This window comes from Salvelinus alpinus, chromosome 24, assembly GCF_045679555.1.
Source record: "Salvelinus alpinus chromosome 24, SLU_Salpinus.1, whole genome shotgun sequence".
In the NCBI taxonomy this organism is placed as follows: Eukaryota; Metazoa; Chordata; class Actinopteri; order Salmoniformes; family Salmonidae; genus Salvelinus; species Salvelinus alpinus.
Genome location: NC_092109.1, coordinates 19,573,664 through 19,598,713, shown reverse-complemented (window position 1 = coordinate 19,598,713; position 25,050 = coordinate 19,573,664). Strand labels below are relative to the sequence as shown.

The 25,050-nt window shown below is 43.0% G+C and overlaps 1 protein-coding gene across 3 annotated transcripts in view; it reads left to right on the top strand.

Annotated features, from left to right (window-relative positions):
• The window catches only part of LOC139552284 (tyrosine-protein kinase ABL1-like), a 58,190-nt gene that overhangs the window by 16,340 nt on the left and 16,800 nt on the right, over nt 1-25,050 (top strand). Inside the window, exon 1 of one of the 3 annotated variants that reach the window (XM_071363861.1) lies at nt 6,764-6,908. The exons of 1 other annotated variant lie outside the window; for it this stretch is intronic. In XM_071363861.1, the coding sequence (XP_071219962.1) occupies nt 6,779-6,908 (130 nt within the window). In that variant the 5' untranslated portion in view covers nt 6,764-6,778. Of the gene's footprint in view, nt 1-6,763; nt 6,909-16,764; nt 17,383-25,050 lie in introns of those variants that run through there. One more of the 3 variants, XM_071363862.1, reaches the window with a different exon arrangement.

The following is a 25,050-nucleotide window of genomic DNA, read 5'->3' as shown; positions in this document are numbered from 1 at the left end:
GCCCGACGTCCACAGGTGGGGGTTGTGCTTACAGCCCAACACCGTGCAGGACGTTTGGCATTTGCCAGAGAACACCAAGATTGGCAAATTCGCCACTGGCGCCCTGTGCTCTTCACAGATGAAAGCAGATTCACACTGAGCACATGTGACAGAGTCTGGAGACGCCGTGGAGAACGTTCTGCTGCCTGCAAACATCCTCCAGCATGACCGGTTTGGCGGTGGGTCAGTCATGGTGTGGGGTGGCATTTCTTTGGGGGGCCGCACAGCCCTCCATGTGCTCGCCAGAGGTAGCCTGACTGCCATTAGGTACCGAGATGAGATCCTCAGACCCCTTGTGAGACGATATGCTGGTGCGGTTGGCCCTGGGTTCCTCCTAATGCAAGACAATGCTAGACCTCATGTGGCTGGAGTGTGTCAGCAGTTCCTGCAAGAGGAAGGCATTGATGCTATGGACTGGCCCGCCCGTTCCCCAGACCTGAATCCAATTGAGCACATCTGGGACATCATGTCTCGCTCCATCCACCAACGCCATGTTGCACCACAGACTGTCCAGGAGTTGGCGGATGCTTTAGTCCAGGTCTGGGAGGAGATCCCTCAGGAGACCATCCGCCACCTCATCAGGAGCATGCCCAGGCGTTGTAGGGAGGTCATACAGGCACGTGGAGGCCACACACACTACTGAGCCTCATTTTGACTTGTTTTAAGGACATTGCATCAAAGTTGGATCAGCCTGTAGTGTTGTTTTCCACTTTAATTTTGAGTGTGACTCCAAATCCAGACCTCCACGGGTTGATAAATTTGATTTCCATTGATAATTTTTGTGTGATTTTGTTGTCAGCACATTCAACTATGTAAAGAAAAAAGTATTTAATAAGAATATTTCATTCATTCAGATCTAGGATGTGTTATTTTAGTGTTCCCTTTATTTTTTTGAGCAGTGTACTTATGCAGAAAGATCAAATGCATCTATCTTACTGCCATTTACTTTATGTTCGTATTCTTTTATTATTTCTTATTGTTGTAGCATTGTCGAGAAGGAACCTGCAAGTAAGCATTTTGTTGGACGATGTATACCATGTGTATCCCGTACACACGACTAATAAAACTTGAAAGACACACACACACACACACACACACACACACACACACACACGTGTTGTCACAATACTAATATTGGGATACTAGGAAGTAAGGGAAAAAAGGAAACAACTTGAAGTGGGCATCATTTTTAAGGAAAATATTTGTAATGTTGGTAAAAACTGACTTATGTTGTCACCCAGTCACATTTGTTTATTTTGATGTAGCACACACTATTTTACAAAAGTAGGTTTTAAAGGACCATCAAGTTGTCTGCTTCGTAATTTATTTTTTGCCAAGAAAAATCTGGTATCGTAGTATCGCAATGCTGATATCGTGACAGCGTCCTGTTGCATTCCGTGGTGGGCCTTACTTGTCTGATAGCCCTCTCTCCTACTCCGTATTGTTTTTCACCCCCTTATTGCATCAGGTGATTCATCGTTCATAAAAACAAGTGACGCTTTTGGGATCCATAAGACTTGGACAGGTTACACTAGCCACCACTCCCTACAGTGGGAAAGGAACATGTTGGCCAGGACTTAGACTACACTACTCAAAAGATTTCAATTATGGCATTGTTGGGTTTGTGAGTATGTCTGTCTGTGTGAGTTTTTTAAATCCTATTCCTGTGTTTGTGTATACACAAGTGTACTGCATCGCCCTCTGCTCGTACTGCATCGCCCTCTGCTCGTAATGCCTTGTGTGCGTGCATTTGCCTTGTGTGTGCGTGCCTCGAGTGTGTGTGTGCCTCGTGTGTATCTGCCTCGTGTGTGTGTGCCTCGTTTGTATCTGCCTTGTGTGCCTCATGTTTATTTAAAAAAAATGTAACCTTAATTTAACTAGGCAAGTCAGTTAAGAACCCTTGTTCAGGGGCAGAACGACAGATTTTTACCTTGTCAGCTCGGGGATTCGATCTTGCAACCTTTCGGTTACTTGTCCAACGCTCTAACCAGTAGGCTACCTGCCGCCCCGTGTGTGTGCCTCGTGTGTGTGTGTGCCTGCATCTGCCTTGTGTGTGTGCGCGTCTGCCTCGTGTGTGTGTGTGTGCGCGTCTGCCTCGTGTGTGTGCGCATCTGCCTCGTGTGTGTGTGTGCGCATCTGCCTCGTGTGTGTGTGTGCCTGCATCTGTCTCGTGTGTGTGTGCGCATCTGCCTCGTGTGTGTGTGCGCATCTGCCTCGTGTGTGTGTGTTGAAACATTTCAACTGCTTTCACCGTCTCGGCATTCTAGCTTGCGATGTGGAGATTAGCACAGGTGCTCCTTCCTTGCCATGGCGCCCCCTGAGTATTTCCCCGACGACAAAGAAGAAAAGAGTCTTAAGTGCTATCTGGCCATCGCATCATAAAAGGCCCCATCCACCAATGACATGGGATCAGTCTTTCAGCTATGCTCCGTAGGTGGTCTGGGCTGCCTGTATCAAAGGGCCAATGGAGCAATGCTGACAGAGATCCTGTTTTGGCAACAGGTCTCCTACTAGATCTTAACTCCAAGGCAGTGATGGCTAAAGGGCGAGGTGAGGAGGGGAGTAGCAGTGGTGATATGTAGTCGCCAAGTCATCGGTGCGGAGGCAGATATGCATGTCAAATCAAATCAAATCAAATGTTATTAGTCACATACACATGGTTAGCAGATGTTAATGCGAGTGTAGCGAAATGCTTGTGCTTCTAGTTCCGACAATGCAGTAATAACCAACAAGTAATCTAACCTAACAATTCCACAACTACTACCTTATACACACACACAAGTGTAAAGGGATAAAGAATATGTACATAAAGATATATGAATGAGTGGTGGTACAGAACGGCATGGCAAGATGCAGTAGATGGTATAGAGTACGGTATATACATATGAGATGAGTACTGTAGGGTATGTAAACATAAAGTGGCATAGTTTAAAGTGGCTAGTGGTACATGTATTACATAAAGATGGCAAGATGCAGTAGATGATATAGAGTACAGTATATACATATGAGATGGGTAATGTAGGGTATGTAAACATTATATTAAGTGGCATTGCTTAAAGTGGCTAGTGGTACATTTTTACATCATTTCCATCAATTCCCATTTTTAAAGTGGCTGGAGTTGAGTCAGTATGTTGGCAGCGGCCGCTAAATGTTAGTGGTGGCTGTTTAACAGTCTGATGGCCTTGAGATAGAAGCTGTTTTTCAGTCTCTCGGTCCCTGCTTTGATGCACCTGTACTGACCTCGCCTTCTGGATGATAGCGGGGTGAACAGGCAGTGGCTTGGGTGGTTGTTGTCCTTGATGATCTTTATGGCCTTCCTGTGACATCGGGTGGTGTAGGTGTCCTGGAGGGCAGGTAGTTTGCCCCCGGTGATGCGTTCTGCAGACCTCACTACCCTCTGGAGAGCCTTACGGTTGTGGGCGGAGCAGTTGCCGTACCAGGCGGTGATACAGCCCGACAGGATGCTCTCGATTGTGCATCTGTAGAAGTTTGTGAGTGCTTTTGGTGACAAGCCGAATTTCTTCAGCCTCCTGAGGTTGAAGAGGCGCTGCTGCGCCTTCTTCACAACGCTGTCTGTGTGGGTGGACCAATTCAGTTTGTCCGTGATGTGTACACCGAGGAACTTAAAACTTTCCACCTTCTCCACTACTGACCCGTCGATGTGGATAGGGGGGTGCTCCCTCTGCTGTTTCCTGAAGTCCACAATCATCTCCTTTGTTTTGTTGACGTTGAGTGTGAGGTTATTTTCCTGACACCACACTCCGAGGGCCCTCACCTCCTCCCTGTAGGCCGTCTCGTCGTTGTTGGTAATCAAGCCTACCACTGTAGTGTCATCCGCAAACTTGATGATTGAGTTGGAGGAGTGCATGGCCACGCAGTCGTGGGTGAACAGGGAGTACAGGAGAGGGCTCAGAACGCACCCTTGTGGGGCCCCAGTGTTGAGGATCAGCGGGGTGGAGATGTTGTTACCTACCCTCACCACCTGGGGGCGGCCCGTCAGGAAGTCCAGGACCCAGTTGCACAGGGCGGGGTCGAGACCCAGGGTCTCGAGCTTGATGACGAGTTTGGAGGGTACTATGGTGTTAAATCCTGAGCTGTAATCGATGAACAGCATTCTCACATGGGTATTCCTCTTGTCCAGATGGGTTAGGGCAGTGTGCAGTGTGGTTGCGATTGCGTCGTCTGTGGACCTATTGGGTCGGTAAGCAAATTGGAGTGGGTCTAGGGTGTCCGGTAGGGTGGAGGTGATATGGTCCTTGACTAGTCTCTCAAAGCACTTCATGATGACGGAAGTGAGTGCTACGGGGCGGTAGTCGTTTAGCTCAGTTACCTTAGCTTTCTTGGGAACAGGAACAATGGTGGCCCTCTTGAAGCATGTGGGAACAGCAGACTGGGATAAGGATTGATTGAATATGTCCGTAAACACACCAGCCAGCTGGTCTGCGCATGCTCTGAGGACGCGGCTGGGAATGCCGTCTGGGCCTGCAGCCTTGCGAGGGTTAACACGTTTAAATGTTTTACTCACCTTAAATGTACACGCACACACCATTGATTTTTTCATCCCTGTTGTCTTAAACACTACCCTACCCAAAAGCCTGAGTGGCCCATCTCCCACCACAGCTGTGCCATGCTGATGGGGGATATGTGGAACCCAAAACCCCTTTCCTCATCCCCAGGCCTGCAAGGCCGAGACACCCAGGCTGCGTTCTCCAGTGACCCTGAGTAAACACACACACGCCTGGTTCCTCACTGTCTGACTGACCGAGGGAAGCTGAGGGAGTAACCAGGTCAGGCACAGCGATGGAATGAGGAGCCTAGTATGACACTGTAATAACAGTATGAGGTGTAATAACACTACAAATGCTGAAATGAACTACAGCTGGGCGCCCCTCTCTCTTTCTCTAATTAGTATTCTGGGTGTAATAGCTCAGGTTCCTGCACTAAGATGGGCAGGACGAGTGTCAAGCTTTGCATTGTTAGACAGTCTCCTGGTACATGCGAGACGTGTGTGTTAAATGTTCAGCTTAGGTTACTTACATCTTCTGTGTTTGAGAGAGACGCTAAGACGACTTTTTGATAAACTGACTGACGTCCTCGCTCTTAGCCCCATGTCTGGAAGAGACTATAGGGCAGTTGGCAGAAAGCTGCCAGGATTATATACAGTGCCTTCAGAAAGTATTCACAACCCTTTCCACATTTTGTTGTTACAGCCTGAATTAAAAATGTCTTTTTTTATTTTTTTTAAATACACAATACCCCATAATGTCGAAGTGGAATTATGTTATTCATTTTTTTTGGACAAATTAGTCTTCAACCTGTCATTTAGGTTAGTATTATGGAGTAACTATAATGTTGTTGATCCATACTCCGTTTTCTCCACATAAATATAACTCTGTAACTGTTTAAAGGTCACCATTGGCCTCATGAGTAAATCCCTGAGCGGTTTCTTTCCTTTTCGGCAACTAAGTTAGGAAGGATGCCTGTATCTTTGTAGTGGCTGAGTGTATTGATCCACCATCCAAAGTGTAATTAATAACTTCACCATGTTTAGAGGGATATTCAATGTCTGCTTTTTACCAATAGGTGCCCTTCTTTGCGAGGCATTGGAAAACCTCCCTGGTCTTTGTGGGTAAATCTGTGTTTGAAATTATCTGCTCGACTGAGGGACCTTACAGACCTGTACAGATATGAGGTAGTTATTCAAAAATCACGTAGAACACTATTATTGCACACGGTTTGTCCATGCAACTTATTATGTGACTTGTTTAGCACATTTTAACTCCTGAAGTTATTTAGGCCTGCCATAACAAAGGGGTTGAATACTTATTGACTCAAGACTATTCAGCTTTTCATTTTTTATTAATTTGTGAACATTTATAAAAACATAATTCTACTTTGACATGATGGGATATTGTGTGTAGGCCAGTGACAATTTTTTTTTTTAAATGTAATCAATTTTAAATGCAGGCTTTAACATAACTAAATGTGGAAAAAGTCAAGAGGTGTGAATACTTCTGAAGGGACTATATGTAAATGAGGAATATCTGTATTAAATTTGAGATACATTTGCTAAATATATATTTTTTTTTTAACTGTGTCATTAGGGGGTATTGTGTGTAGACGGGTGAGAGAGAATCTATTTAATCAATTTTGAATTCAGTCTAACTTAACATGTGGAATAAGTCAAGGGGTATGAATACTTTCTGAAGGCACTGTAGATCTTTATTGCCTGGCCATACCAGTGTGTCTGTTGTGTTGGAAACATGATTACTTCCTCTTCAGTTTATTGGTAATGTCAACCTACAGTATCACCACTCTACTACCCATCCGAAGGGGCCTTTTACTCCTTTTCATGGTCCTAACACTTCGTACCAGATATCGTCCATGTTGCTGTAATTACTGTAATTACCAATTGCGCGTTTTAATAATTTTCCTCAAATGCATTCCTAGGTGACATACACTAGAGGGGCAAGTGTCAAATTACAGTCAAAGTGACATAACTATGGTCTGAATATTTTCCTTGTCCCATGTAATCACAAAGCTCTGCAAGGGTTTTTGTCAACACTAAAATGTTGTCTGAAAGGAGTTTACGTTGCTTTGTTTCGTCCCCATCTCTCCTGTGCTGGAGGGGTTGGAAAAGGGGAGCAATGAACGTGGCAAAATAGGAAAAGTCCCGAAAATCATCCTGTGTATGTCGGCTAACTGTTAACACACAGAAAGACGGATTATATAAAACGCAATGGATTCATTCTCATTTGAGCTCATGGCCAAACAATGCGCTTCATGTTTCTCCATCTGCAACCTTTTTCCCCCTTGTTTTTTTTTACAGCCTCTCCATCTCTCCTCATCCCCTCCGCTCTGTGACTGCGGTGAGTTAATGAAGTTTCGGGAGGAAGCAGGTGCGTTTCTATTTGATTAGTGTGCTGGCGAGATGACACGTTTGCCATGCCAGGCTGAGAGGATGTAAGGCCTGGTGGCATGTGACTGGATGCTCTGGAAACTTGGGTCATTTCTAAGTCTCACACCATGTGTCAGGATGCCCTATAGCAGGGGTTCTCAAACTTTTTGGAGCTGGGACCTCTCTTGTGATAGCAACTTCATCAGGAACCCACTCATAATCAGAACACAATATTGAGTGATATAAAAATAGCATACAAGAGGTTTTACTATGACTTTGGCAGTGCATGGCCGGACAAACAGTCTCAGGCCCTGGGAAGGAACGTTTTAAAAGCCCATCTCTTGGCATTGGAGAACATTTAGCAGGTTTCAAGTTAATTTCCTGTAATTCTACACATTTTGTCATAAGAGAGAACTTTGCAGTTTCAAAGCTTAACTTACCCAGGGTTTATGTAAATAAATAAAAAATACAAATAGTATTCAGTTAAAGTGGAAGTACTGTGGATACCAATATCCCTGTGAGTCTCCCAGGCCAATGTTTCCCAGGGTTAAGAACAAATTGTAGATGAATAATATGACATTGTGTTACACACTTCAAACTTATTCCATGGATCCCTTGGCCAAAAGTCGTTTAACCTGTTGGTAATATTCAATAGCGGAACCCATTTTGAGAACCTATGCCCTATAGATGCCTTGATGTCATCCCCCTCCACGCCCTACATTAGTCATACAGTTAAGATACAGTAACTGGAATGAAAAAGTTGACCAACACAAACCCATGATGCTTTTGAATGCACAAGACGATGCGCATTGCATAGCCATGATGTTGCACAATGATTGATGACAGTAAATGTGTGTTTTAGTCAGTGATATATTTGGCCTTGAAGTGGGAAAATACTTTTCAGTCTATGTTTTTTTTCAGGGATGTTTTTTTATGTTACCACCTACCAGCATGGCATTGTTTATCAATCAGAAACACTTGCAAAGTTCTTCCTCTTCAGAGTGGTGACTGAGCTGAGCCAAACAGCTTTACTTTGCACTGCCATTTTTTACCAGAACATTTAAATAATCCATTGGATAATTTGTAAATGTTCACTTATTTTGTTGCTAGTCTATATTTAAAAAAAAAAGTATACATCTGACCATTTTATAATTAATAATTGTATGATATGTTGTTTTTGCAACCCTGCTCTGAATGGTTTTGACCACTAAAGTCTTGCTTCACTGCTTTGATTGGTGCAGCTAGAAACAACAAGTGTCTATCCTATAATGAACAGGCACATGCGAAGAAAATTCAAGGAACTTGTTTATCTATTTTGTTGTGCTCTTACATTTTGTATTGGTCTTTCATGTTTGATGCGCTCAGGGTGTTACGTCTCATTTGCGACGTGCATCATGATGAGCAAAGTCATTGTAGCCTATCATTTCACTTCCCCTGTGAGAACCATGAGCACAGGCTTATTTGGCTTTGCTGTACCGAAGTTTCCCTAAATGCTTATGACCAATCCAGAACCAGCCAAGCCAGCTGGCTTTTGAATACAGTGTAGTAAAAAATTAAATAAAAACTGCAACAGAACATTAGCTAGCTAGATAAGATTAGTATGCTGCTAGCTACAATGACAGCTGTCAGTTGCCCATGTGTTGTTTCTCCACTCCATGTGGAAATCATCACAACGTTCTTTCCCACCCCCAATTTGTGAATATGTATAAGTAGTAGGGCTATGACGAGACCACTATCGCGCAAATTGTTTTCCATGGCAAAAATGAAAACACGAAGCAGACCAAACTCTTTGGTCCTTTAAAAACTAGCTGTACGTAAGAGTGTGCTATAGCTTGGAAAAGAAATACATGTGACTCTAGATGACAACATAAGGATGTTTAACAACCATTAGGGCTGTTTTCCTAAAGAAGATAAATCCGCTTCATGTTTTGTTTCCTTGGCACGACACTAAAGAGTATCGCGATACTGGTACCTTCCTGGCCCAAATACGTAGCCTGCGTCATTCTTCGGAGTTGGAACCTAAACGAGCGTTTCCGCTCTAGGGCAGGAGTTACATCGAAATAGGGGCGGCATTGTCCTCTGGTGGGTGCTTTTTAAGTATGGATTTCCATCCGATCTGAGGATCTCAGATCTGGCTGCAGTTACATGACGCAACTTGCACACAATTTTAGTTGCAAGTGACATGTCAAACAACTTTGCTGTTAGATGAAGCTACTTAAATGCAATTTTAAAATTGACAATCAAATTGAAGCTGCTTCTGTCATATTGTTTGAGAATTCTAAACTCCGCACATGTCATCTGATGCTTTACATGATTTGTTTATTCAACCGTTTCGTTATTGTATTTGGGGGTAGAAGCTTTTAAGGAGCCTTTTGGACCTAGACTAGGCGCTCCGGTCCCGCTTGCCGTGCGTCAGCAGACAGTACAGTCTATGACTTGGGTCTTGGGCCTTCCTCTGACACTGCCTAGTATATAGGTCCTGGATGGCAGGAAGCTTGGCCCCAGTGATGTATTGGCCCGTACGCACTACCCTCTGTGTAGCGCCTTGTGGTTGGATGCCGAGCAGTTGCCATACCAGGTGGTGATGCAACCGGTCAGGATGCTCTTGATGGTGCCGCTGTATAACTTTTTGAGGATCTGGGGACCCATGCCACATATTTTCAGTCTCCTGAGGGGTAAAGGTGTTGTCGTTTGTTGGTGATGTGGACACCAAGGAACTTAACTCTCGACCCGCTCCACTACAGTCCCATCGATGTTGGTGGGGGCCTCTACGGCCATCCTTTTCCTGTAGTCCACGGCTATCTCCTTTTTCTTGCTCGGCACCACACTGCCAGCTCTCTGACCTCCCTATAGGCTGTCTCATTTTTGTCAGTGATCAGGCCTACCACTGTTGCGTCATCGGTAAACTTAATGATGGTGTTGGAGTTGTGCTTGGCCACACAGTTGTGGGTGAACAGAGAGTACAGGATGGGACCAAGCATGCACCACTGAGGGGCCCTGATGTTGAGGATCAATATGGCAGATTTGTTGTTGCCTACCCTTCCCGGTCACCTAATCATCCCCAGCTTACAATTGGCTCAATCATCCCCCCTCGTCTCCCCTGTAACTATTCTTCAGGTCGTTGCTGTAAATGAGAATGTGTTCTCAGTCAACTTACCTGGTAAAATAAGTGTTAAATAAATAAAATAAAACCTTACCTCCTGAGGGTGGGATGTCCCAGGATCCAGTTGCAGAGGGAGGTGTTTAGTCCCAGGGTCCTTATCTTAGTGATGAGCTTTGTTGGCACTATGATGTTGGAACGCTGAGCTGTAGTCAATGAAAAGCATTCTCACATAGGTGTTCCTTTTGTCCAGGTGGGAAAGGGTAGTGTGGCGTGCGATTGAGATTACATCATCTGTTGGGGCGGTATACGAATTGGAGTGGGTCTAGGGTTTCTGGGATGATGGTGTTGATGTGAGCCTTGACCAGCCTTTCAAAGCACTTCATGGCTACCGAATGCTACGGGGCGGTAGTTATTTTGGCAGGTTACCTTCGCATTCTTGGGCAAAGGGACTATGGTGGTCTGCTTGAAACATGTAGGTATTACAGACTCTGTCAGAGAGAGGTTGAAAATGTCAGTGAATACACTTGCCAGTTGGTCAGCGCATGCTCGGAGTACACGTCCTGGTAATCCGTGTCGCCCTGTGGCCTTATGAATGTTGATCTGTTTAAATGTCTTGCTCACATCGGCTACGGAGAGCGTGATCACACAGTCATCCGGAACAGCTGGTGCTCTCATGCATGCTTCAGTGTTGCTTGCCTCGAAGCGAGCATAAAAGGCATTTAGCTTGTCTGGTAGGCTTGTGTCACTGGGCAGCTCGTGGCTGGTCTTCCCTTTATAGTCCGTAATAGTTTGCAAGCCCTGCCACATCCGACGAGTGTCAGACCTGGTGTAGTAGGATTCAGTTTCCGTATTGAGCTAGTCACTGGTACTTCCTGCTTTAGTTTTTGCGTGTAAGCAGGAATCAGGAGGATAGCATTATGGTCAGACTTGCCAAATGTAGGGAGAGCTTTGTATGCTTCTCTGTGTGTGGAGTAAAGGGGGTTGCACATGTGACATGCTGGTGGAAGTTAGGTTAAACAGATTTAAGTTTGCCTGCATTAAAGTCTCTAGCTACTAGGAGTGCCGCTTCTGGATGAGGATTTTCTTGTTTGCTTATGGCCTTATACAGCTCGTTGAGTGCAGTCTTAGTGCCAGCATCAGTTTGTGGTGATAAATAGACCGCTATGAATAATATAGATGAGAACTCTCTTGCTAGATAGTGTGGTCTACAGAGTTCGTTTTCCAGTGATTGCACGTTGGCCAGCCAATAGAACTGATGGTAGAGGAGATTTACTCACTCCCCGCCGAATCCTCACAAGGCACCCAAACCTTCTCCCTCTGTATCTCCGCCTTTTCTTCCTGCGAATGACGGGGATTTGTGCCTGGTCTCCAGAAAGCAGTATACCCTTCGCGGTGGACTCATTACAGAAAAAGTATTTGTCCAGTTCGAGGTGAGTAAACGCTGTTCTGATGTCCAGAAGTTCTTTTCGGCCGTAAGAGATGGTAGCAGCAACTTTATGTACTAAATAAGTAGTTACAAACAATTCGGAAAAACAAACAAAATAGCATGGTTTTTAAGGAGCCCGTAAAACTGCAGCCATCCCCTCCGGTGCTATTATGGACCATCTCCTTTGCGTAGAGTTGATCAGGCTGTTGATTGTGGCCTGGGGAATGTTGTCCCACTCCCCTTCAATGGCTGTGCGATGTTGCTGGATATTGGTGGGAACTGGAACACGCGGTCATACACGTAGATCCAGAGCATCCCAAACGTGCTCATCGTGTGACATGTCTGGTGAGTATGCCGGTCATGGAAGAACTGGGACATTTTCAGCTTCCAGGAACTGTGTACAGATCCTTGTGACGTGGGGCCGTGCATTATCATGGTGAAACATGAGGTAATGGCGGTGGATGAATGGCATGACAATGGGCCTCAGGATCTCGGCACGGTATCTCTATGCATTCAAATTCCCATCGATAAAGTGCAATTATTGACGACAAGAACGCAGATGAGCTTCCCCGAGATGGTGTCTGACAGTTTGTGCAGAAATTCTTTGGTTGTACAAATCCTCAGTTTCATCAGCTGTCCAGGTGGCTGGTCTCGGATGATCCCAACGGTGAAGAAGTGAATATGGAGGTCCTGGGCTGGCATGGTTATACGTGTTCTGCGGTTGTGAGGCCGGTTGGACATACTGCCAAGTTTTTTTTATGATGTTGGAGGTGGCTTACGGTAGAGAAATTAACATTCAATTCTCTGGCAACAGCTTTGGTGGACATTCCTGCAGTCAGCATGCCAATTGCACACTCCTTCAACTTGATACATCTGTGGCATTGTGTGTTACAAAACTGCAAATTTTAGTGGCCTTTTATTGTCCCCAGCACAAGGTGCACCTGTGTAATGATCGTGCTGTTTCATCCGCTTCTTGATTTGCCACTCCTGTCAGGTGGATTATCTTGGCAAAGGAGAAATGCTCACTAACAGGGATATAAACAAATTTGTGCACCAAATTTGAGAGAAGTAAGCTTTTTTGTGCATATGTGACATTTCTGGGATCTTTCATTTCAACTCATGGGACTAACACTTTACATGTTGCGTTTTATATTTTTGTTCAGTGTAGCCAACACTGTTTGATCAAGCTCGCTAGCTAGCAACGAGTTTACAAGCTAGCAACAATTTTTAGCTGGTGCAGTTCATGTTGAAAGTGTTAGTTTATTGACTTCAGAACCATGTACATAACACCTTTACTAGTCTTGATGCCAGTATTTACTTCAGCTCCCGTTTGGGTAATGTCTCTTCTGTCCACCTTGATCACGGTTCCCGCAGTACTGACAGCTGTGTTGTTGACATGACAAATCGGCCGGAGTTCCTAACCTTCGAATGGATCATGTGACAAAAGCATTCGTTTTGATTGGCTGTTGCAAAGTCGACATATTTCAGCTGGATGCATCCGAGTTGCAGATTAATTGCAGGCTAATTAGGGTTTTCACAGACCAATCAAGAAGCAACTCAGTTACAAGCCACAAAAATTCCGTGCAAGTTGCGTTGTGTAACTGCAGCCTTAGACTTTTTTTGGCAGTAAACATACAGTTGAAGTCGGAAGTTTACATACACCTTAGCCAAATACATTTAAACTCAGTTTTTCACAATTCCTGACATTTAATCCTAGTAAAAATTCCCTGTCTTAGGTCAGTTAGGATCACCACTTTATTTTAAGAATGTGAAATGTCAGAATAATAGTAGAGAGAATGATTTATTTCAGCTTTTATTACTTTCATCACATTACATACACTCAATTAGTATTTGGTAGCATTGCCTTTAAATTGTTTAACTTGGGTCAAACGTTTCGGGTAGTCTTCCACAAGCTTCCCACAATAAGTTGGGTGAATTTCCTCCTGACAGAGCTGGATGAACCAGACTTGTGGAGGTCTACAATTGGCTGATTTCTTCTGATTTTCCCATGATGTCAAGCAAAGAGGCACTGAGTTTGAAGGTAGGCTTTGAAATACATCCACAGGTACACCTCCAATTGACTCAAATAATGTCAATTAGCCTATCAGAAGCTTCTAAAGCCATTACCTAATTTTTTTGGAATTTTCCAAGCTGTTTAAAGGCACAGTCAACTTAGTGTATGTAAACTTCTGACCCACTGGAATTGTGATACAGTGAAATAATCTGTCTGTAAACAATTGTTGGAAAAAAGGACTTGTGTCATGCACAAAGTAGATGTCCTAACCGACTTGCCAAAACTGTAGTTTGTTAACTTCTCTAGGATATGTGGTACGCTAACGTCCCACTTGGCCAAAAGCCAGTAAAAATGCAGAGCGCCAAATTCAAATATATTACTATAAAAATCAAACTTTCATGAAATCACACATGAAAGACACCAAATTAAAGCTACACTTGTGAATCCAGCCAACACGTCTGATTTCAATAAGGATTTACGGCGAAAGCACACCAAACGATTATGTTAGGCCAGTAGATGGCCACAGAAAACACAGCCATTTTTCCAGCCAAAGAGAGGAGTAACAAAAGCAGAAATAGAGATAAAATTAATCACTAACCTTTGATCTTCATCAGATGACACTCATAGGACTTCATGTTACACAATACATGTATGTTTTGTTCGGTAAAGTTCATATTTATATAAAAAAATCTGAGTTTAGGCGGGACGCTACTGTCTCACTTGGCAAAAAGCCAGAGAAAGTGCAGAGCACCAAATTGAAATGAATTACTATGAAAATTACTATAAAAATCTAACTTTCATTAAATCACACATGAAAGTTACCAAATTAAAGCTACACTGGTTGTGAATCCAGCCAACATGTCAGAATTCAAATAGGCTTTTCGGCGAAAGCAAACTGCTATTATCTGAGGATAGCACAATAGTTAACAAGGACAGAGAAGCATATTTCAACCCTGCAGGCGCGACACAACGCAGAAATAGAAATATAATTCATGCCTTACCTTTGACGAGCTTCTGTTCTTGCCACTCTAATATGTCCCATAAACATCACAAATGGTCCTTTTGTTCGATTAATTCTGTCGATATATATCCAAAATGTCCATTTATTTGGCGCGTTTGATCCAGAAAAACACTGCTTCCAAATTGCTCAAACGTGACTACAAAATATCTCAAAGGTTACCTGTAAACTTTGCCAAAAAATTTCAAACTACTTTTGTAATACAACTTTAGGTCTTTTTTAACGTTAATAATCGATAAAATTGAAGACTGGGTGATCTGTGTTCAATACAGGATTAAAACCAACTATAGCCAGCTTTCTGCTCACGCGCTTCTATCTAACAGGACACTTAATGTGACTCATTCAAGATGGCCGTACTTCTTCATTACACAAAGGAATAACCCCAACCAATTCCTCAAGACTGTTGACATCCAGTGGCAGCGGTAGGAACTGCAAGCAGGTCGATTAGGAATCTGGTTTCCCAATGAAAACTCATTGAAAAGAGAGTGACCCCCCCAAAAATAATATCTGAATGGTTTGTCCTCGGGGTTTCGCCTGCTAAATAAGTTCTGTTATACTCACAGACATGATTCAAACAGTTTTAGAAACTTCAGAGTGTTGTCTATCCAAATCTACTAATATGCATATCTTATCTTCTGGGGATGAGTAGCTGGCAGTTGAATTTGGGTATGCTTTTAATCCAAATGTGAAAATGCTGCCCCCTATCCTAGAGAAGTTAACAAGAAATTTGTGGAGTGGTTAAAAAACGAGTTTTAATGACTCCAACCTAAGTGTATGTAAACCTCCGACTTCAATTGTAAGTCCTGAAATGATTATCAATGGCTTGATTGGAGAATTCTTTTTTTATTTTATTTATTTTTTATTTCACCTTTATTTAACCAGGTAGGCCAATTGAGAACAAGTTTTCATTTACAACTGCAACCTGGCCAAGATAAAGCAAAGCAGTGTGACAAAAAACAGCAACGCTGAGTTACACATGGGATAAACAAAAGTACAGTCAATAACAATAGTAACATTGTTATAATTGTCTTCCTTGGTGGCATGTTTTCACCTTCTATACCACTGACTCTCATCTTTTTATAGATGGGATTGACTACAGCAACAGACTCCTGGCCTATATTCAGTGAATTTTCCTCCTTTTCCTTATGATTTGGAAATTTCAGTGAGCGTGTTAGCCAGCTAGCGTGCCTCTGGGCTGTGGACTGACAGATCTAAGGTTCCAGCCAGTCTGGAGTCACCCGCTGAAGTGGTATTACACACACTCGAATGTAGCGTCTGCTTAATGGCAAGGAAAGTGAATCAGCGGTTTTGAGGGATACTGCTCTTGACTGAAGTCAGAAATGTATCCAAAGAATACCTATATTTAACATTGCCTTCTTTCTATAGCGGTAACTCTTAATTTGCCCACAATTACCTCTGCACCTTTTATTGTCAATGTTCTGGTTTTGGAGAGACCACGTGGGCAGACCTGTTTTATAGTCTATTCATTCTAGTGACTCTTGTTGATAACATTTCATGGCATAAGATGCTGAAGAATGACACAACCAATCCTTGAGTTCAGTATGGCCACTCTAAACAGACAGCTGAGGGAAGACGGAGCTAGAGAAAGGCATGTCGCAAGAGTGCCTGACTAATGCCAATGATTCTTTGTTCATCACAGAAACGGCCAAACATTCACTCCCTAGAAGCACATGGCCCTGCATGCTTCTTTTTAGATTAAAGTATTTTTTTGATCAGTTGAGATATTAGATTTCACAATTATCGCAGTTCACCTCCAGTTGAACCAGCCCGGGGCAATTTAATCTTATTTGAGCAGTGTAAAAAGTTAAGGGGGGGCTCAGGGGGATAGCATACCTTTCTCTGTTATCTGATTGCAGAATAGCTCCCTACTCCGAGCTCAAGCTATTGTGCTTTTAAAAAGCCAGGCGGCTTCCAGACCCTGTTCTTTAACCTGTAAGCATTTCAGATCTGAGTAAGAGAAAGGGGGAAACGGAGCGAGAGAAGGAGAAGGGGGTGGGGGTTTGAAATGTTGGAGAAGGGTTTTTTGAAAAAGTGTCTTGTGACTCTCCAACAGAAGGACAAAGAGAAACATCTCAGACTGGATCTTTCACAGTTGTAACTTCAAGTTTGGTTGTCAACAGAGGTTTCATCTCTCTCCTTTGGATGTTTTTTTGCATACTGTTTCTGTTTGCGTTCCTCTTGGTGTGTGTGTGTGTGTATAGTAGTTCTTGCTCTCTTGTGTGTTGTGGGAGGGCCAGCCATCTGATGTCATTCAGTGCAGCAAGCAGAGCCTGAAAGAGGCCCTTTGTTGTCAGCCTGTAGCACGAGTCCCTGTGCTTCTCATGCTAACAGGGACACACAAGCACACGCACACGCGCACAGGCGAGAGAATGGCACCATCCGAACTGCCCTACTGCACGCTCAACTGACATATCCGCATGTCCAGCCAGCTTTTGGCCAGAACGGGCGCACTTTTGGGTCGCTTCTGCCTCCTCCGGAAAGGAGCTAACCAAGCCAGAGAGAGAAAAAAGATGGAGCCGCTTGGACTACAAAGTTTGTAGACTTTGCGGGCAGCACAGAGTTCGCTTTTGTTTGGTGGAATAGAGGAGAGAAAAGGGGGTCACAACAGCCAAAGATTCTGAGAGGAGTAAAGCAGAATTCCTTGTTATTTTTTTGTTCTTTGTCTTTTCATGACAGACCTGCGGAATTTTTTCTGTTGATCTCCCGGCAAAAGGAAACATAAGGGATACTGGGCTGATAAACAAACAGGATTTTTCAAGTGGAAGCGAAAGAAAGCAAATGAAAATGTTGGAGATTTGCCTGACATTGGTGGGGTGTAAATCTAAGAAAGGCCTCTCGTCCTCCTCCAGCTGCTACTTGGAAGGTAAGAATTTGAGGAACGGCAGTAGGGGGTTGGTTTGGGATTGATTCTTAGAGAAAGACAAAGATGGTCAGAGAAGGAGAGGACACTGTAGGGGAGTTAGTTGCGCTGGGAAGGGGGAGAGAATGTGGCGCATCTTCTCCCTCTATCTCTGTGTGAGGCCTCTTGTCGTTCCTCTGGAAAGCGGATGGGGAGAGCATCAGGGAGAGGGAAGCCAGACACTGGCTTGCTGCAGAGAATAGAAGGGGAAAAAGAGGGATGAGAGAATACAAGGAAATCTGACTCCAGGCTGGGCTCGTTTTTACTTTTGTTTATGAGAGTTTCATCTAAATCTACGCTTTCCTTTTCACTCTTTGCTAACATTTGCATCTTGTTTATTGTTTTTCTACGTTGAGTGCAAAGAAAAGTTGAACTGAGTTATAGAGGTTTAAGACTTATAGGCCTTATAGAGTGTGCCATTGTAATTATTTTCTAAGCCTACACTTGGCCTTACTTTAAACAAAGATGCGCTAAATAGATTAGCCTGAATCAAAGATTAATGGAATTTGAGGAAATCCGGGGTACGTTGCGTTTCAACAGTCTAATTGATTTGTAATGGAAGACTGTGAAATGCACCATGTGCTAAGGATTGCGCAACGAAATGATTTAATAGACAATATACTGTAGTCCTGGAACACTTTCCAGCAAAGTAGATGTTGATCAATAACTTTTTAAACGCACATTTTCATATAGTGGTGGTTACATACACACACACACACAGACCAAAAATGAAATTACAATCTAATTTGGAATTAAGTTTTCTGTATTTCTGGAGGAAAAAAATGCAATTCTCTCTTTGGAGGGATGTCCACTTATTGAATTTGCAATAAGTTAGCTAGCCCCCAATTTAACCTTCTTTCTGTTTACATTACTCATAGCCTTGTGTGGCAAATTCTTCTGCAGTCAATAAAGCCTAGCATTTTACACCTGTCCCTCTCTGTGTGGCAGGTTCACTCACCCTCATGTCTAGTGTACCAATGTTTGACCTAATCACAGTAGAGCTGGGGGAAGAACTAGTCTACAGTGGGCACCAGATCCAGATAGGATCTTTAAACAGTGGTTAGACCTCCAGATCTCAGGCTTGATCCAGCGTCAAGCTCTTTGTCACCCATCACAGGTGTCGACAGCGAGGTGATGCAACAGAATCGCTCAAGCGTGAGTTCTTTTCCCTCCCTCCGACTTCGCCTCAAGTGGCTTGGTTTTACGTCATGTAACTTGACTGTTGTTTGGATTCTTATGGCCCTAGTCACTATGTTTTGATCTCAGAGGTCAAGGAGGTAGTGATGAACTCCACTTGGCCAATCTATGTATCCCCTGTTCTGTCAGTGTGTTTGTGGTTAGTTTTAATTCATCCCTGTTGTTCATACCAACTCTGTCATAGCTGTCAAGAGTTCCACACATATTTAATCACTGCTGGATGGATTATCTCCCCCAGTGATCCAGCCAGGATATGCTGTAATCCCAGCCTCTCCACTAGCAACTGCTGTTTCTCTTTTTCCTTTCTTCCTTGCCTCATTTTAAGTCTTCTTCCATTTCTCTCTCTCCCTCTTGCTCTCTCTCAGTATGCTGCCATGTCATGCAGTATGTCTCAGTCTGCTGTCACTCCTCACTAAGAGCAGAGGTATTTGAGGTTAGTAAAATGAACATGTGTAGGCGGGGTGGGCTGTTAGTGCCCACACACTTATGACCAGTCTATCCCCTCCTCCACCCTCTTCCTCTCATTTCTCATCCACTACACTCATATGTATCTCCCTCCATCTGTCTTATTTCCTCACCCGACAACCCCCGCCTGCCCATATTTATTCTACAAAATCTAAGCGTTTATCTTTTGCGGATTGAATCATAGCCTTGGAGTTCAATTGTTTTCAGTCGCTCACTAAGAAATCAAGCTGTCATTCCTCATGCTCACTCTTGCACTTGAAGTCTATAGTTCAAAAGATACAGGTTCTGTTTTGAGATTTTTGGTTTGGGTCATTCTCAAATGTCCAGAATGATTATAGATTGAGAGACCTTCTTTTCTGCTCATTGTCTGAATGGTGAAGTTTTGCTCTGCAATCACACTCAGCTGCTAACAGGACACCGCTCTACCATAAGGGTCTTCAATTCAAGGGACTTTATTGGCATGGGAAACATGCAAAGCAAGTGAAGTAGATAATATACAAAAGTGAAATAAACAATAAAAATAAACAGTCAACATTACACTCACAGAAGTTCCAAAAGAATAAAGACATTACAAATGTCATATTATGTATATATACAGTGTTGTAACAATGTACAAATGGTTAAAGTACAAAAGGGAAAATAAATAAACATAAATATAGGCTGTATTTACAATGGTGTTTGTTCTTCACTGGTTGCCCTTTTCTCGTGGCAACAGGTCACAAATATTGCTGCTGTGATGGCACACTGTGGTGTTTTCGAATTCTTTGTGGATCTGTAATCTGAGGGAAATATGTGTCTCTAATATGGTCATACATTTGACAGGAGGTTAGGAAGTGCAGCTCAGTTTCCACCTAATTTTGTGGGCAGTGTGCACATAGGCAGACCTGGCTCTCAATAGCAAGGCTATGTTCACTGAGTCTGTACATAGTCAAAGTTTTCATTAAGTTTGGGTCAGTCACAGTGGTCAGGTATTCTGCCACTGTGTACTCTCTGTTTAGGGCCAAATAGCATTCTAGTTTGCTCTTTTTTTTTGTTAATTCTTTCCAATGTGTCAAGTAATTAATTATCTTTTTGTTTTCTCATGATTTGGTTGGGTCTAATTGTGTTGCTGTCTTCATCTTTTTCCTGCCCAGGGACCCCCTCCCAGGCAAACTAGTGACCCAGGGACCCCATCATACGTTAGCAAAAATGTTGCTGTCTTATCAGGTGAATGATAATGGAAAAGGGAAGTAATAAACATTCTCCGTGCCAAATAAATAGATTTGGTTGAAAGTTTTCCATTATTTTGACCTCCCTACTAGGCTTCAAGGGTGTCCAGATTGTCATACCTTCACACTGAACACAAAGGGCGCTATTTTCTAACCCCACAGCCTCTGTAAACCGAAGGTTAGCAATGCTAACAAGTACATGTAAAATCCCATGGAGAATGCTAACTAATGCTAATGAGCGCAGTGCAACGTTTTTAGAGTCTCCAACCTAAATTACTGTATTTTCAGAACAGACATCCCAGCTCATAAATAAATACAAGTACCTACTTTTTTATTTTATTGCAAACACAAAACAAATATTAGATAGCAATGCTCTTGATCCACGAGGGGATTTTGTGCTGTTACCAAACAAAGCTTGATTTTGGAAGAAGATAACCACTTAGCTAAATAGCTAACTAACTACTAAATTAGAAAATAAACTGCAGTTGTGCATTTACCTTAATAGTTATAGTTTAAAAGATATTTAGCTGGCAACATTTTAGTTGTGAATTCCATACTGTAACTAGATCACCTGGCGCGTGCTGCACAACAGTGAGTGACTCACAAGGCTCCGGTCTCTCGTCGTTGTGTGCTTGTAAATAAACACCACATGACTGGGGACTACCGGTAAGCTTCATAATGAAACATTTTGACGGGTAAAATGAAGAACGCATTCTTTATCTCCTAACGTATTGCACAAGTTGACTGCAGGTATTTACTTAAGTAGCTACAAATATAAAAGTTTATAGAGAAACTTCAAAGACACAGTTTTGACGGTATTGAAAAACCATCCCATGGCTATTTCCAAATACCCGGGTATACGGTACACCGCCCAAGCCTACTCACCACATAATTGGAATAGGAAGTGTAAACTCTTAACTTAGCCTATTACAGTGCCTTGCAAAAGTATTCATCCCCCTTGGCGTTTTTCCTTTTTTGTTGCATTACAACCTGTAATTTGGATGGATTTTTTATTTGCATTTAATGTAATGGACATACACAAAATAGTCAACATTGGTGAATTGAAATGAAAAAAATTACTTGTTTAAATAAATTCTTTAAAAAATCAAAAACAGAAAAGTAGTGCGTGCATATGTATTCACCCCCTTTGTTATGAAGCCCCTAAATTAGATCTGGTGCAACCAATTGCCTTCAGAAGTCACATAATTAGTTAGATTGCACACAGGTGGACTTTATTTAAGTGTCACATGGACAAAGTTGTGGAGAAGTACAGACCAGGGTTGGGTTATAAAAAAATATCAAAAACTTTGAACAGAGCACCGTTAAATCCGTTGTTAAATTTTTTAAAGAATATGGCACCACAACCAAACTGCCAAGTGAGGGCTGCCCACCAAAACTCATGGAACAGGCAAGGGGGGCATTAATCAGAGAGGCAACAAAGAGACCAAAGATAACCCTGAAGGAGCTCCATAGCGGAGATTGGAGTATCTGTCCATAGGACCACTTTAAGCCGTACACTCCACAGACCTGAGCTTTACAGAGTGGCGGGCAGAAGAAAGCCACATTTTCAGGTCTCTCCAGAGATGTTCGATAGGGTTCAAGTCCGGGCTCTGGCTGGGCCACTCAAGGACATTCAGAGACTTCTCCCGAAGCAACTCCTGCGTTGCATTGGCTGTGTGCTTAGGGTCGTTGTCATCTTGGAAGGTGAACCTTCACCCAGTCTGAGGTCCTGAGCTTTCTGGAGCAGGTTTTCATCAAGAATCTCTGTTCATCAAGAATCTCCGTTCATCTTTCCCTTGATCCTGATTAGTCTCCCAGTCCCTGCCGCTGAAAAACATCCCCACAGCATGATGCTGCCACCACCATGCTTCACTGTAGGGATGGTGCCAGGTTTCCTCCAGTCATGACGCTTGGCATTAAGGCCAAAGAGTTCAATCTTGGTTTCATCAGAGCAGAGAATCTTGGTTCTCATGGTCTGAGGCCTTGAGCTATTTACTGAGGAGTGGCTTCCGTCTGGCCGCTCTACCATAAAGGCCTGGTTGATGGAGTGCTGCAGAGATTGTTGCCCTTTTGGAAGGTTCTCCCATCTACACAGAGGAACTCTGGAGCTCTGTCAGTGACACCATCTAGGTCTTGGTCACCTCCCTCCCTGCTCAGTTTGGCCGGGCGGCCAGCTGTAGGAAGAGTCGTGGTGGTTCCAAACTTCTTCCATTTAAGAATGATGGAGGCCACTGTGTTCTTGCTGCAGAAAGGTTTTGTAACCCTTCCCCAGATCTGTACCTCCACACGATCCTGTCTCAGAACTCTACGGACAATTCCTTCAACCTCATGACTTGGTTTTTGCTCAGACATGCACTGTGTCAACTGTGGGACTTTTATATAGACAGATGTGGGCCTTTCCAAATCATGTCCATTTAACAGTTTGAAAAGAGTGAAACTTCTCGTTTCGCCTCTTCCCTTCTGAAGAGGAAAAAACTGGCATAATGGATTATGATCATTGTAGTTAATTACCACGTGTCTGTGCTTAACTAGAGTGAATATTTGCTTACTGAAAACTACAACTCCCTTCAGCCCAGCTTCCCACATAGTTCTTGACTTGATTTCTTTCGTGAATGATTTGAGTTCTCTCTAGAGACAAGTACATGTTGGGTGCACAAAAAAACAGATCTAAATGGAATTCAACTAATTGGACCGATGTCGGTCAATTAGTAATTTAATAACCCCCAAAAAACAGAATTACTGTTAATCGCTCAGCACTATTAGCTGATGTAAATAAAGTTAAGAAAGCTTACTAGCAGCCAGCGGCACTTGCCGCACTGGTAGCCTATTTGCGGGTACTTTTTCAAACCCTATGTTAGATACTCCAGTGAGTGCAATTAGCTCGATATTAGGAGTTGAGAAATAATGTTAACATCCATTAGAAATAAGATAAACCTCTACTCTACTCTAGGTATGTTATTCAAAATGTGTTAACTGTGAAAAAAAAAGAATAATAATAATAATGTGTGAACCCACAGTTGAATATTCCTGCTCTTCCAGTGTAGTGCTGGGGAGCAGAAAGTGTTCCGATGCCTCTCAGCTCTTATCTCACACTCCCCAGGAATGTTAATCATGCACATCCCTAATCTGTCATGCGCCCAGTTAGAGCCCAGCCTGTCAGCTGTGTGTGGTGACCATGGATTTATCCCATCTTTCTCGGGGGGCTCCCGAGTGGCGCAGCGGTCTAAGGCACTACAGACACCCTGGTTCGAATCCAGGCTGTATCACAACGTGCCGTGATTGGGAGTCCCATAGGGCAGCGCACAATTGGCCCAGTGTCGTCTGGGTTTGGCCGGTGTAGACCGTCATTGTAAATCAGAATTTGTTCTTAACTGACTTGCCTAGTTAAATAAAGGATCCATTTTTCTTTTAATAAAATAATTCTCCCTCAGTGGATCTCATCATGTAATGTGGGTCCACAGTAGATCACCAAATAGCTTCCCTCTGCATTTCACCAGATAACTCTGGTAGGGCTCAGTTAACCTCATTAGGGTATGTGGGACGCTAGCGTCCCACCTCGTCAACAGCCAGTGAAACTGCAGGGCGCCATATTCAAAACAACAGAAATCCCATAATTACAATTCCTCAAACATACAAGTATTTTACACCATTTTAAAGATACACTTGTTGTAAATCCAGCCACAGTGTTCGATTTCAAAAAGGCTTTACGACGAAAGCACACCAAACAATTATGTTAGGTCAGAGCCAAGTCACAGAAAAACACAGCCATTTTCCCAGCCAAAGAGAGTCACAAAAAGCAGAAATGGAGATAAAAGTAATCACTAACCGTTGATGATCTTCATCAGATGACACTCATAGCACTTCATGTTACACAATACATGTATGTTTTGTTCGGTAAAGTTCATGTTTATATCCAAAAATCTCAGTTTACATTGGCGGGTTATGTTCAGTAGTTCCAAAACATCCGGTGATTTTGCAGAGAGCCACATCAATTTACAGAAATACTCATAATAAACAACTGATACAACTGTTATGCATGGAATTTTAGATCCACTTCTCCTTAATGCAACCGCTGTGTCAGATTTTTTTTTTTACTTTACGGAAAAAGCACACCATGCAATAATCTGAGTACAGCGCTCAGAGACCAACACAACCCAAACAGATATCCGCCATGTTGTGTAGTCAACAGAAGTCAGAAATAGCATTATAAATATTCACTTACCTTTGATCTTCATCAGAATGCACTCCCAGGAATCCCAGTTCCACAATACATTTTGTTTTGTTCGATAATGAAAAAAGAAAACTCCTTTTTGTTCGCGCGTAATCAAAATTCATGAGGCGCGATCACTAGATGCAAACGAAAGTCAAAACGTTCCGTTACAGTCCGTAGAAACATGTCAAACGATGTATAGAATCAATCTTTAGGATGTTTTTAACATAAATCTTCAATAATGTTTCAACCGGAGAATTCCTTTGTCTCTAGAATTGCAATGGAACGCAAGCTAATTATCACGTGATGGCCAGCTCGGGGCTCTCTGGCAGACCTCTGACTCAATCCCGTCTCATTCGCCCCCACTTCACAGTAGAAGCCTCAAACAAGGTTATAAAGACTGTTGACATCTAGTGGAAGCCTTAGGAAGTGCAATATGACCCCATAGATACTGTGTATTCGATAGGCAAAGAGTTGAAAAACTACAAACTTCAGATTTCCCACTTCCTGGTTGGATTTTTTTCTCAGGTTTTTGCCTGCCATATGAGTTCT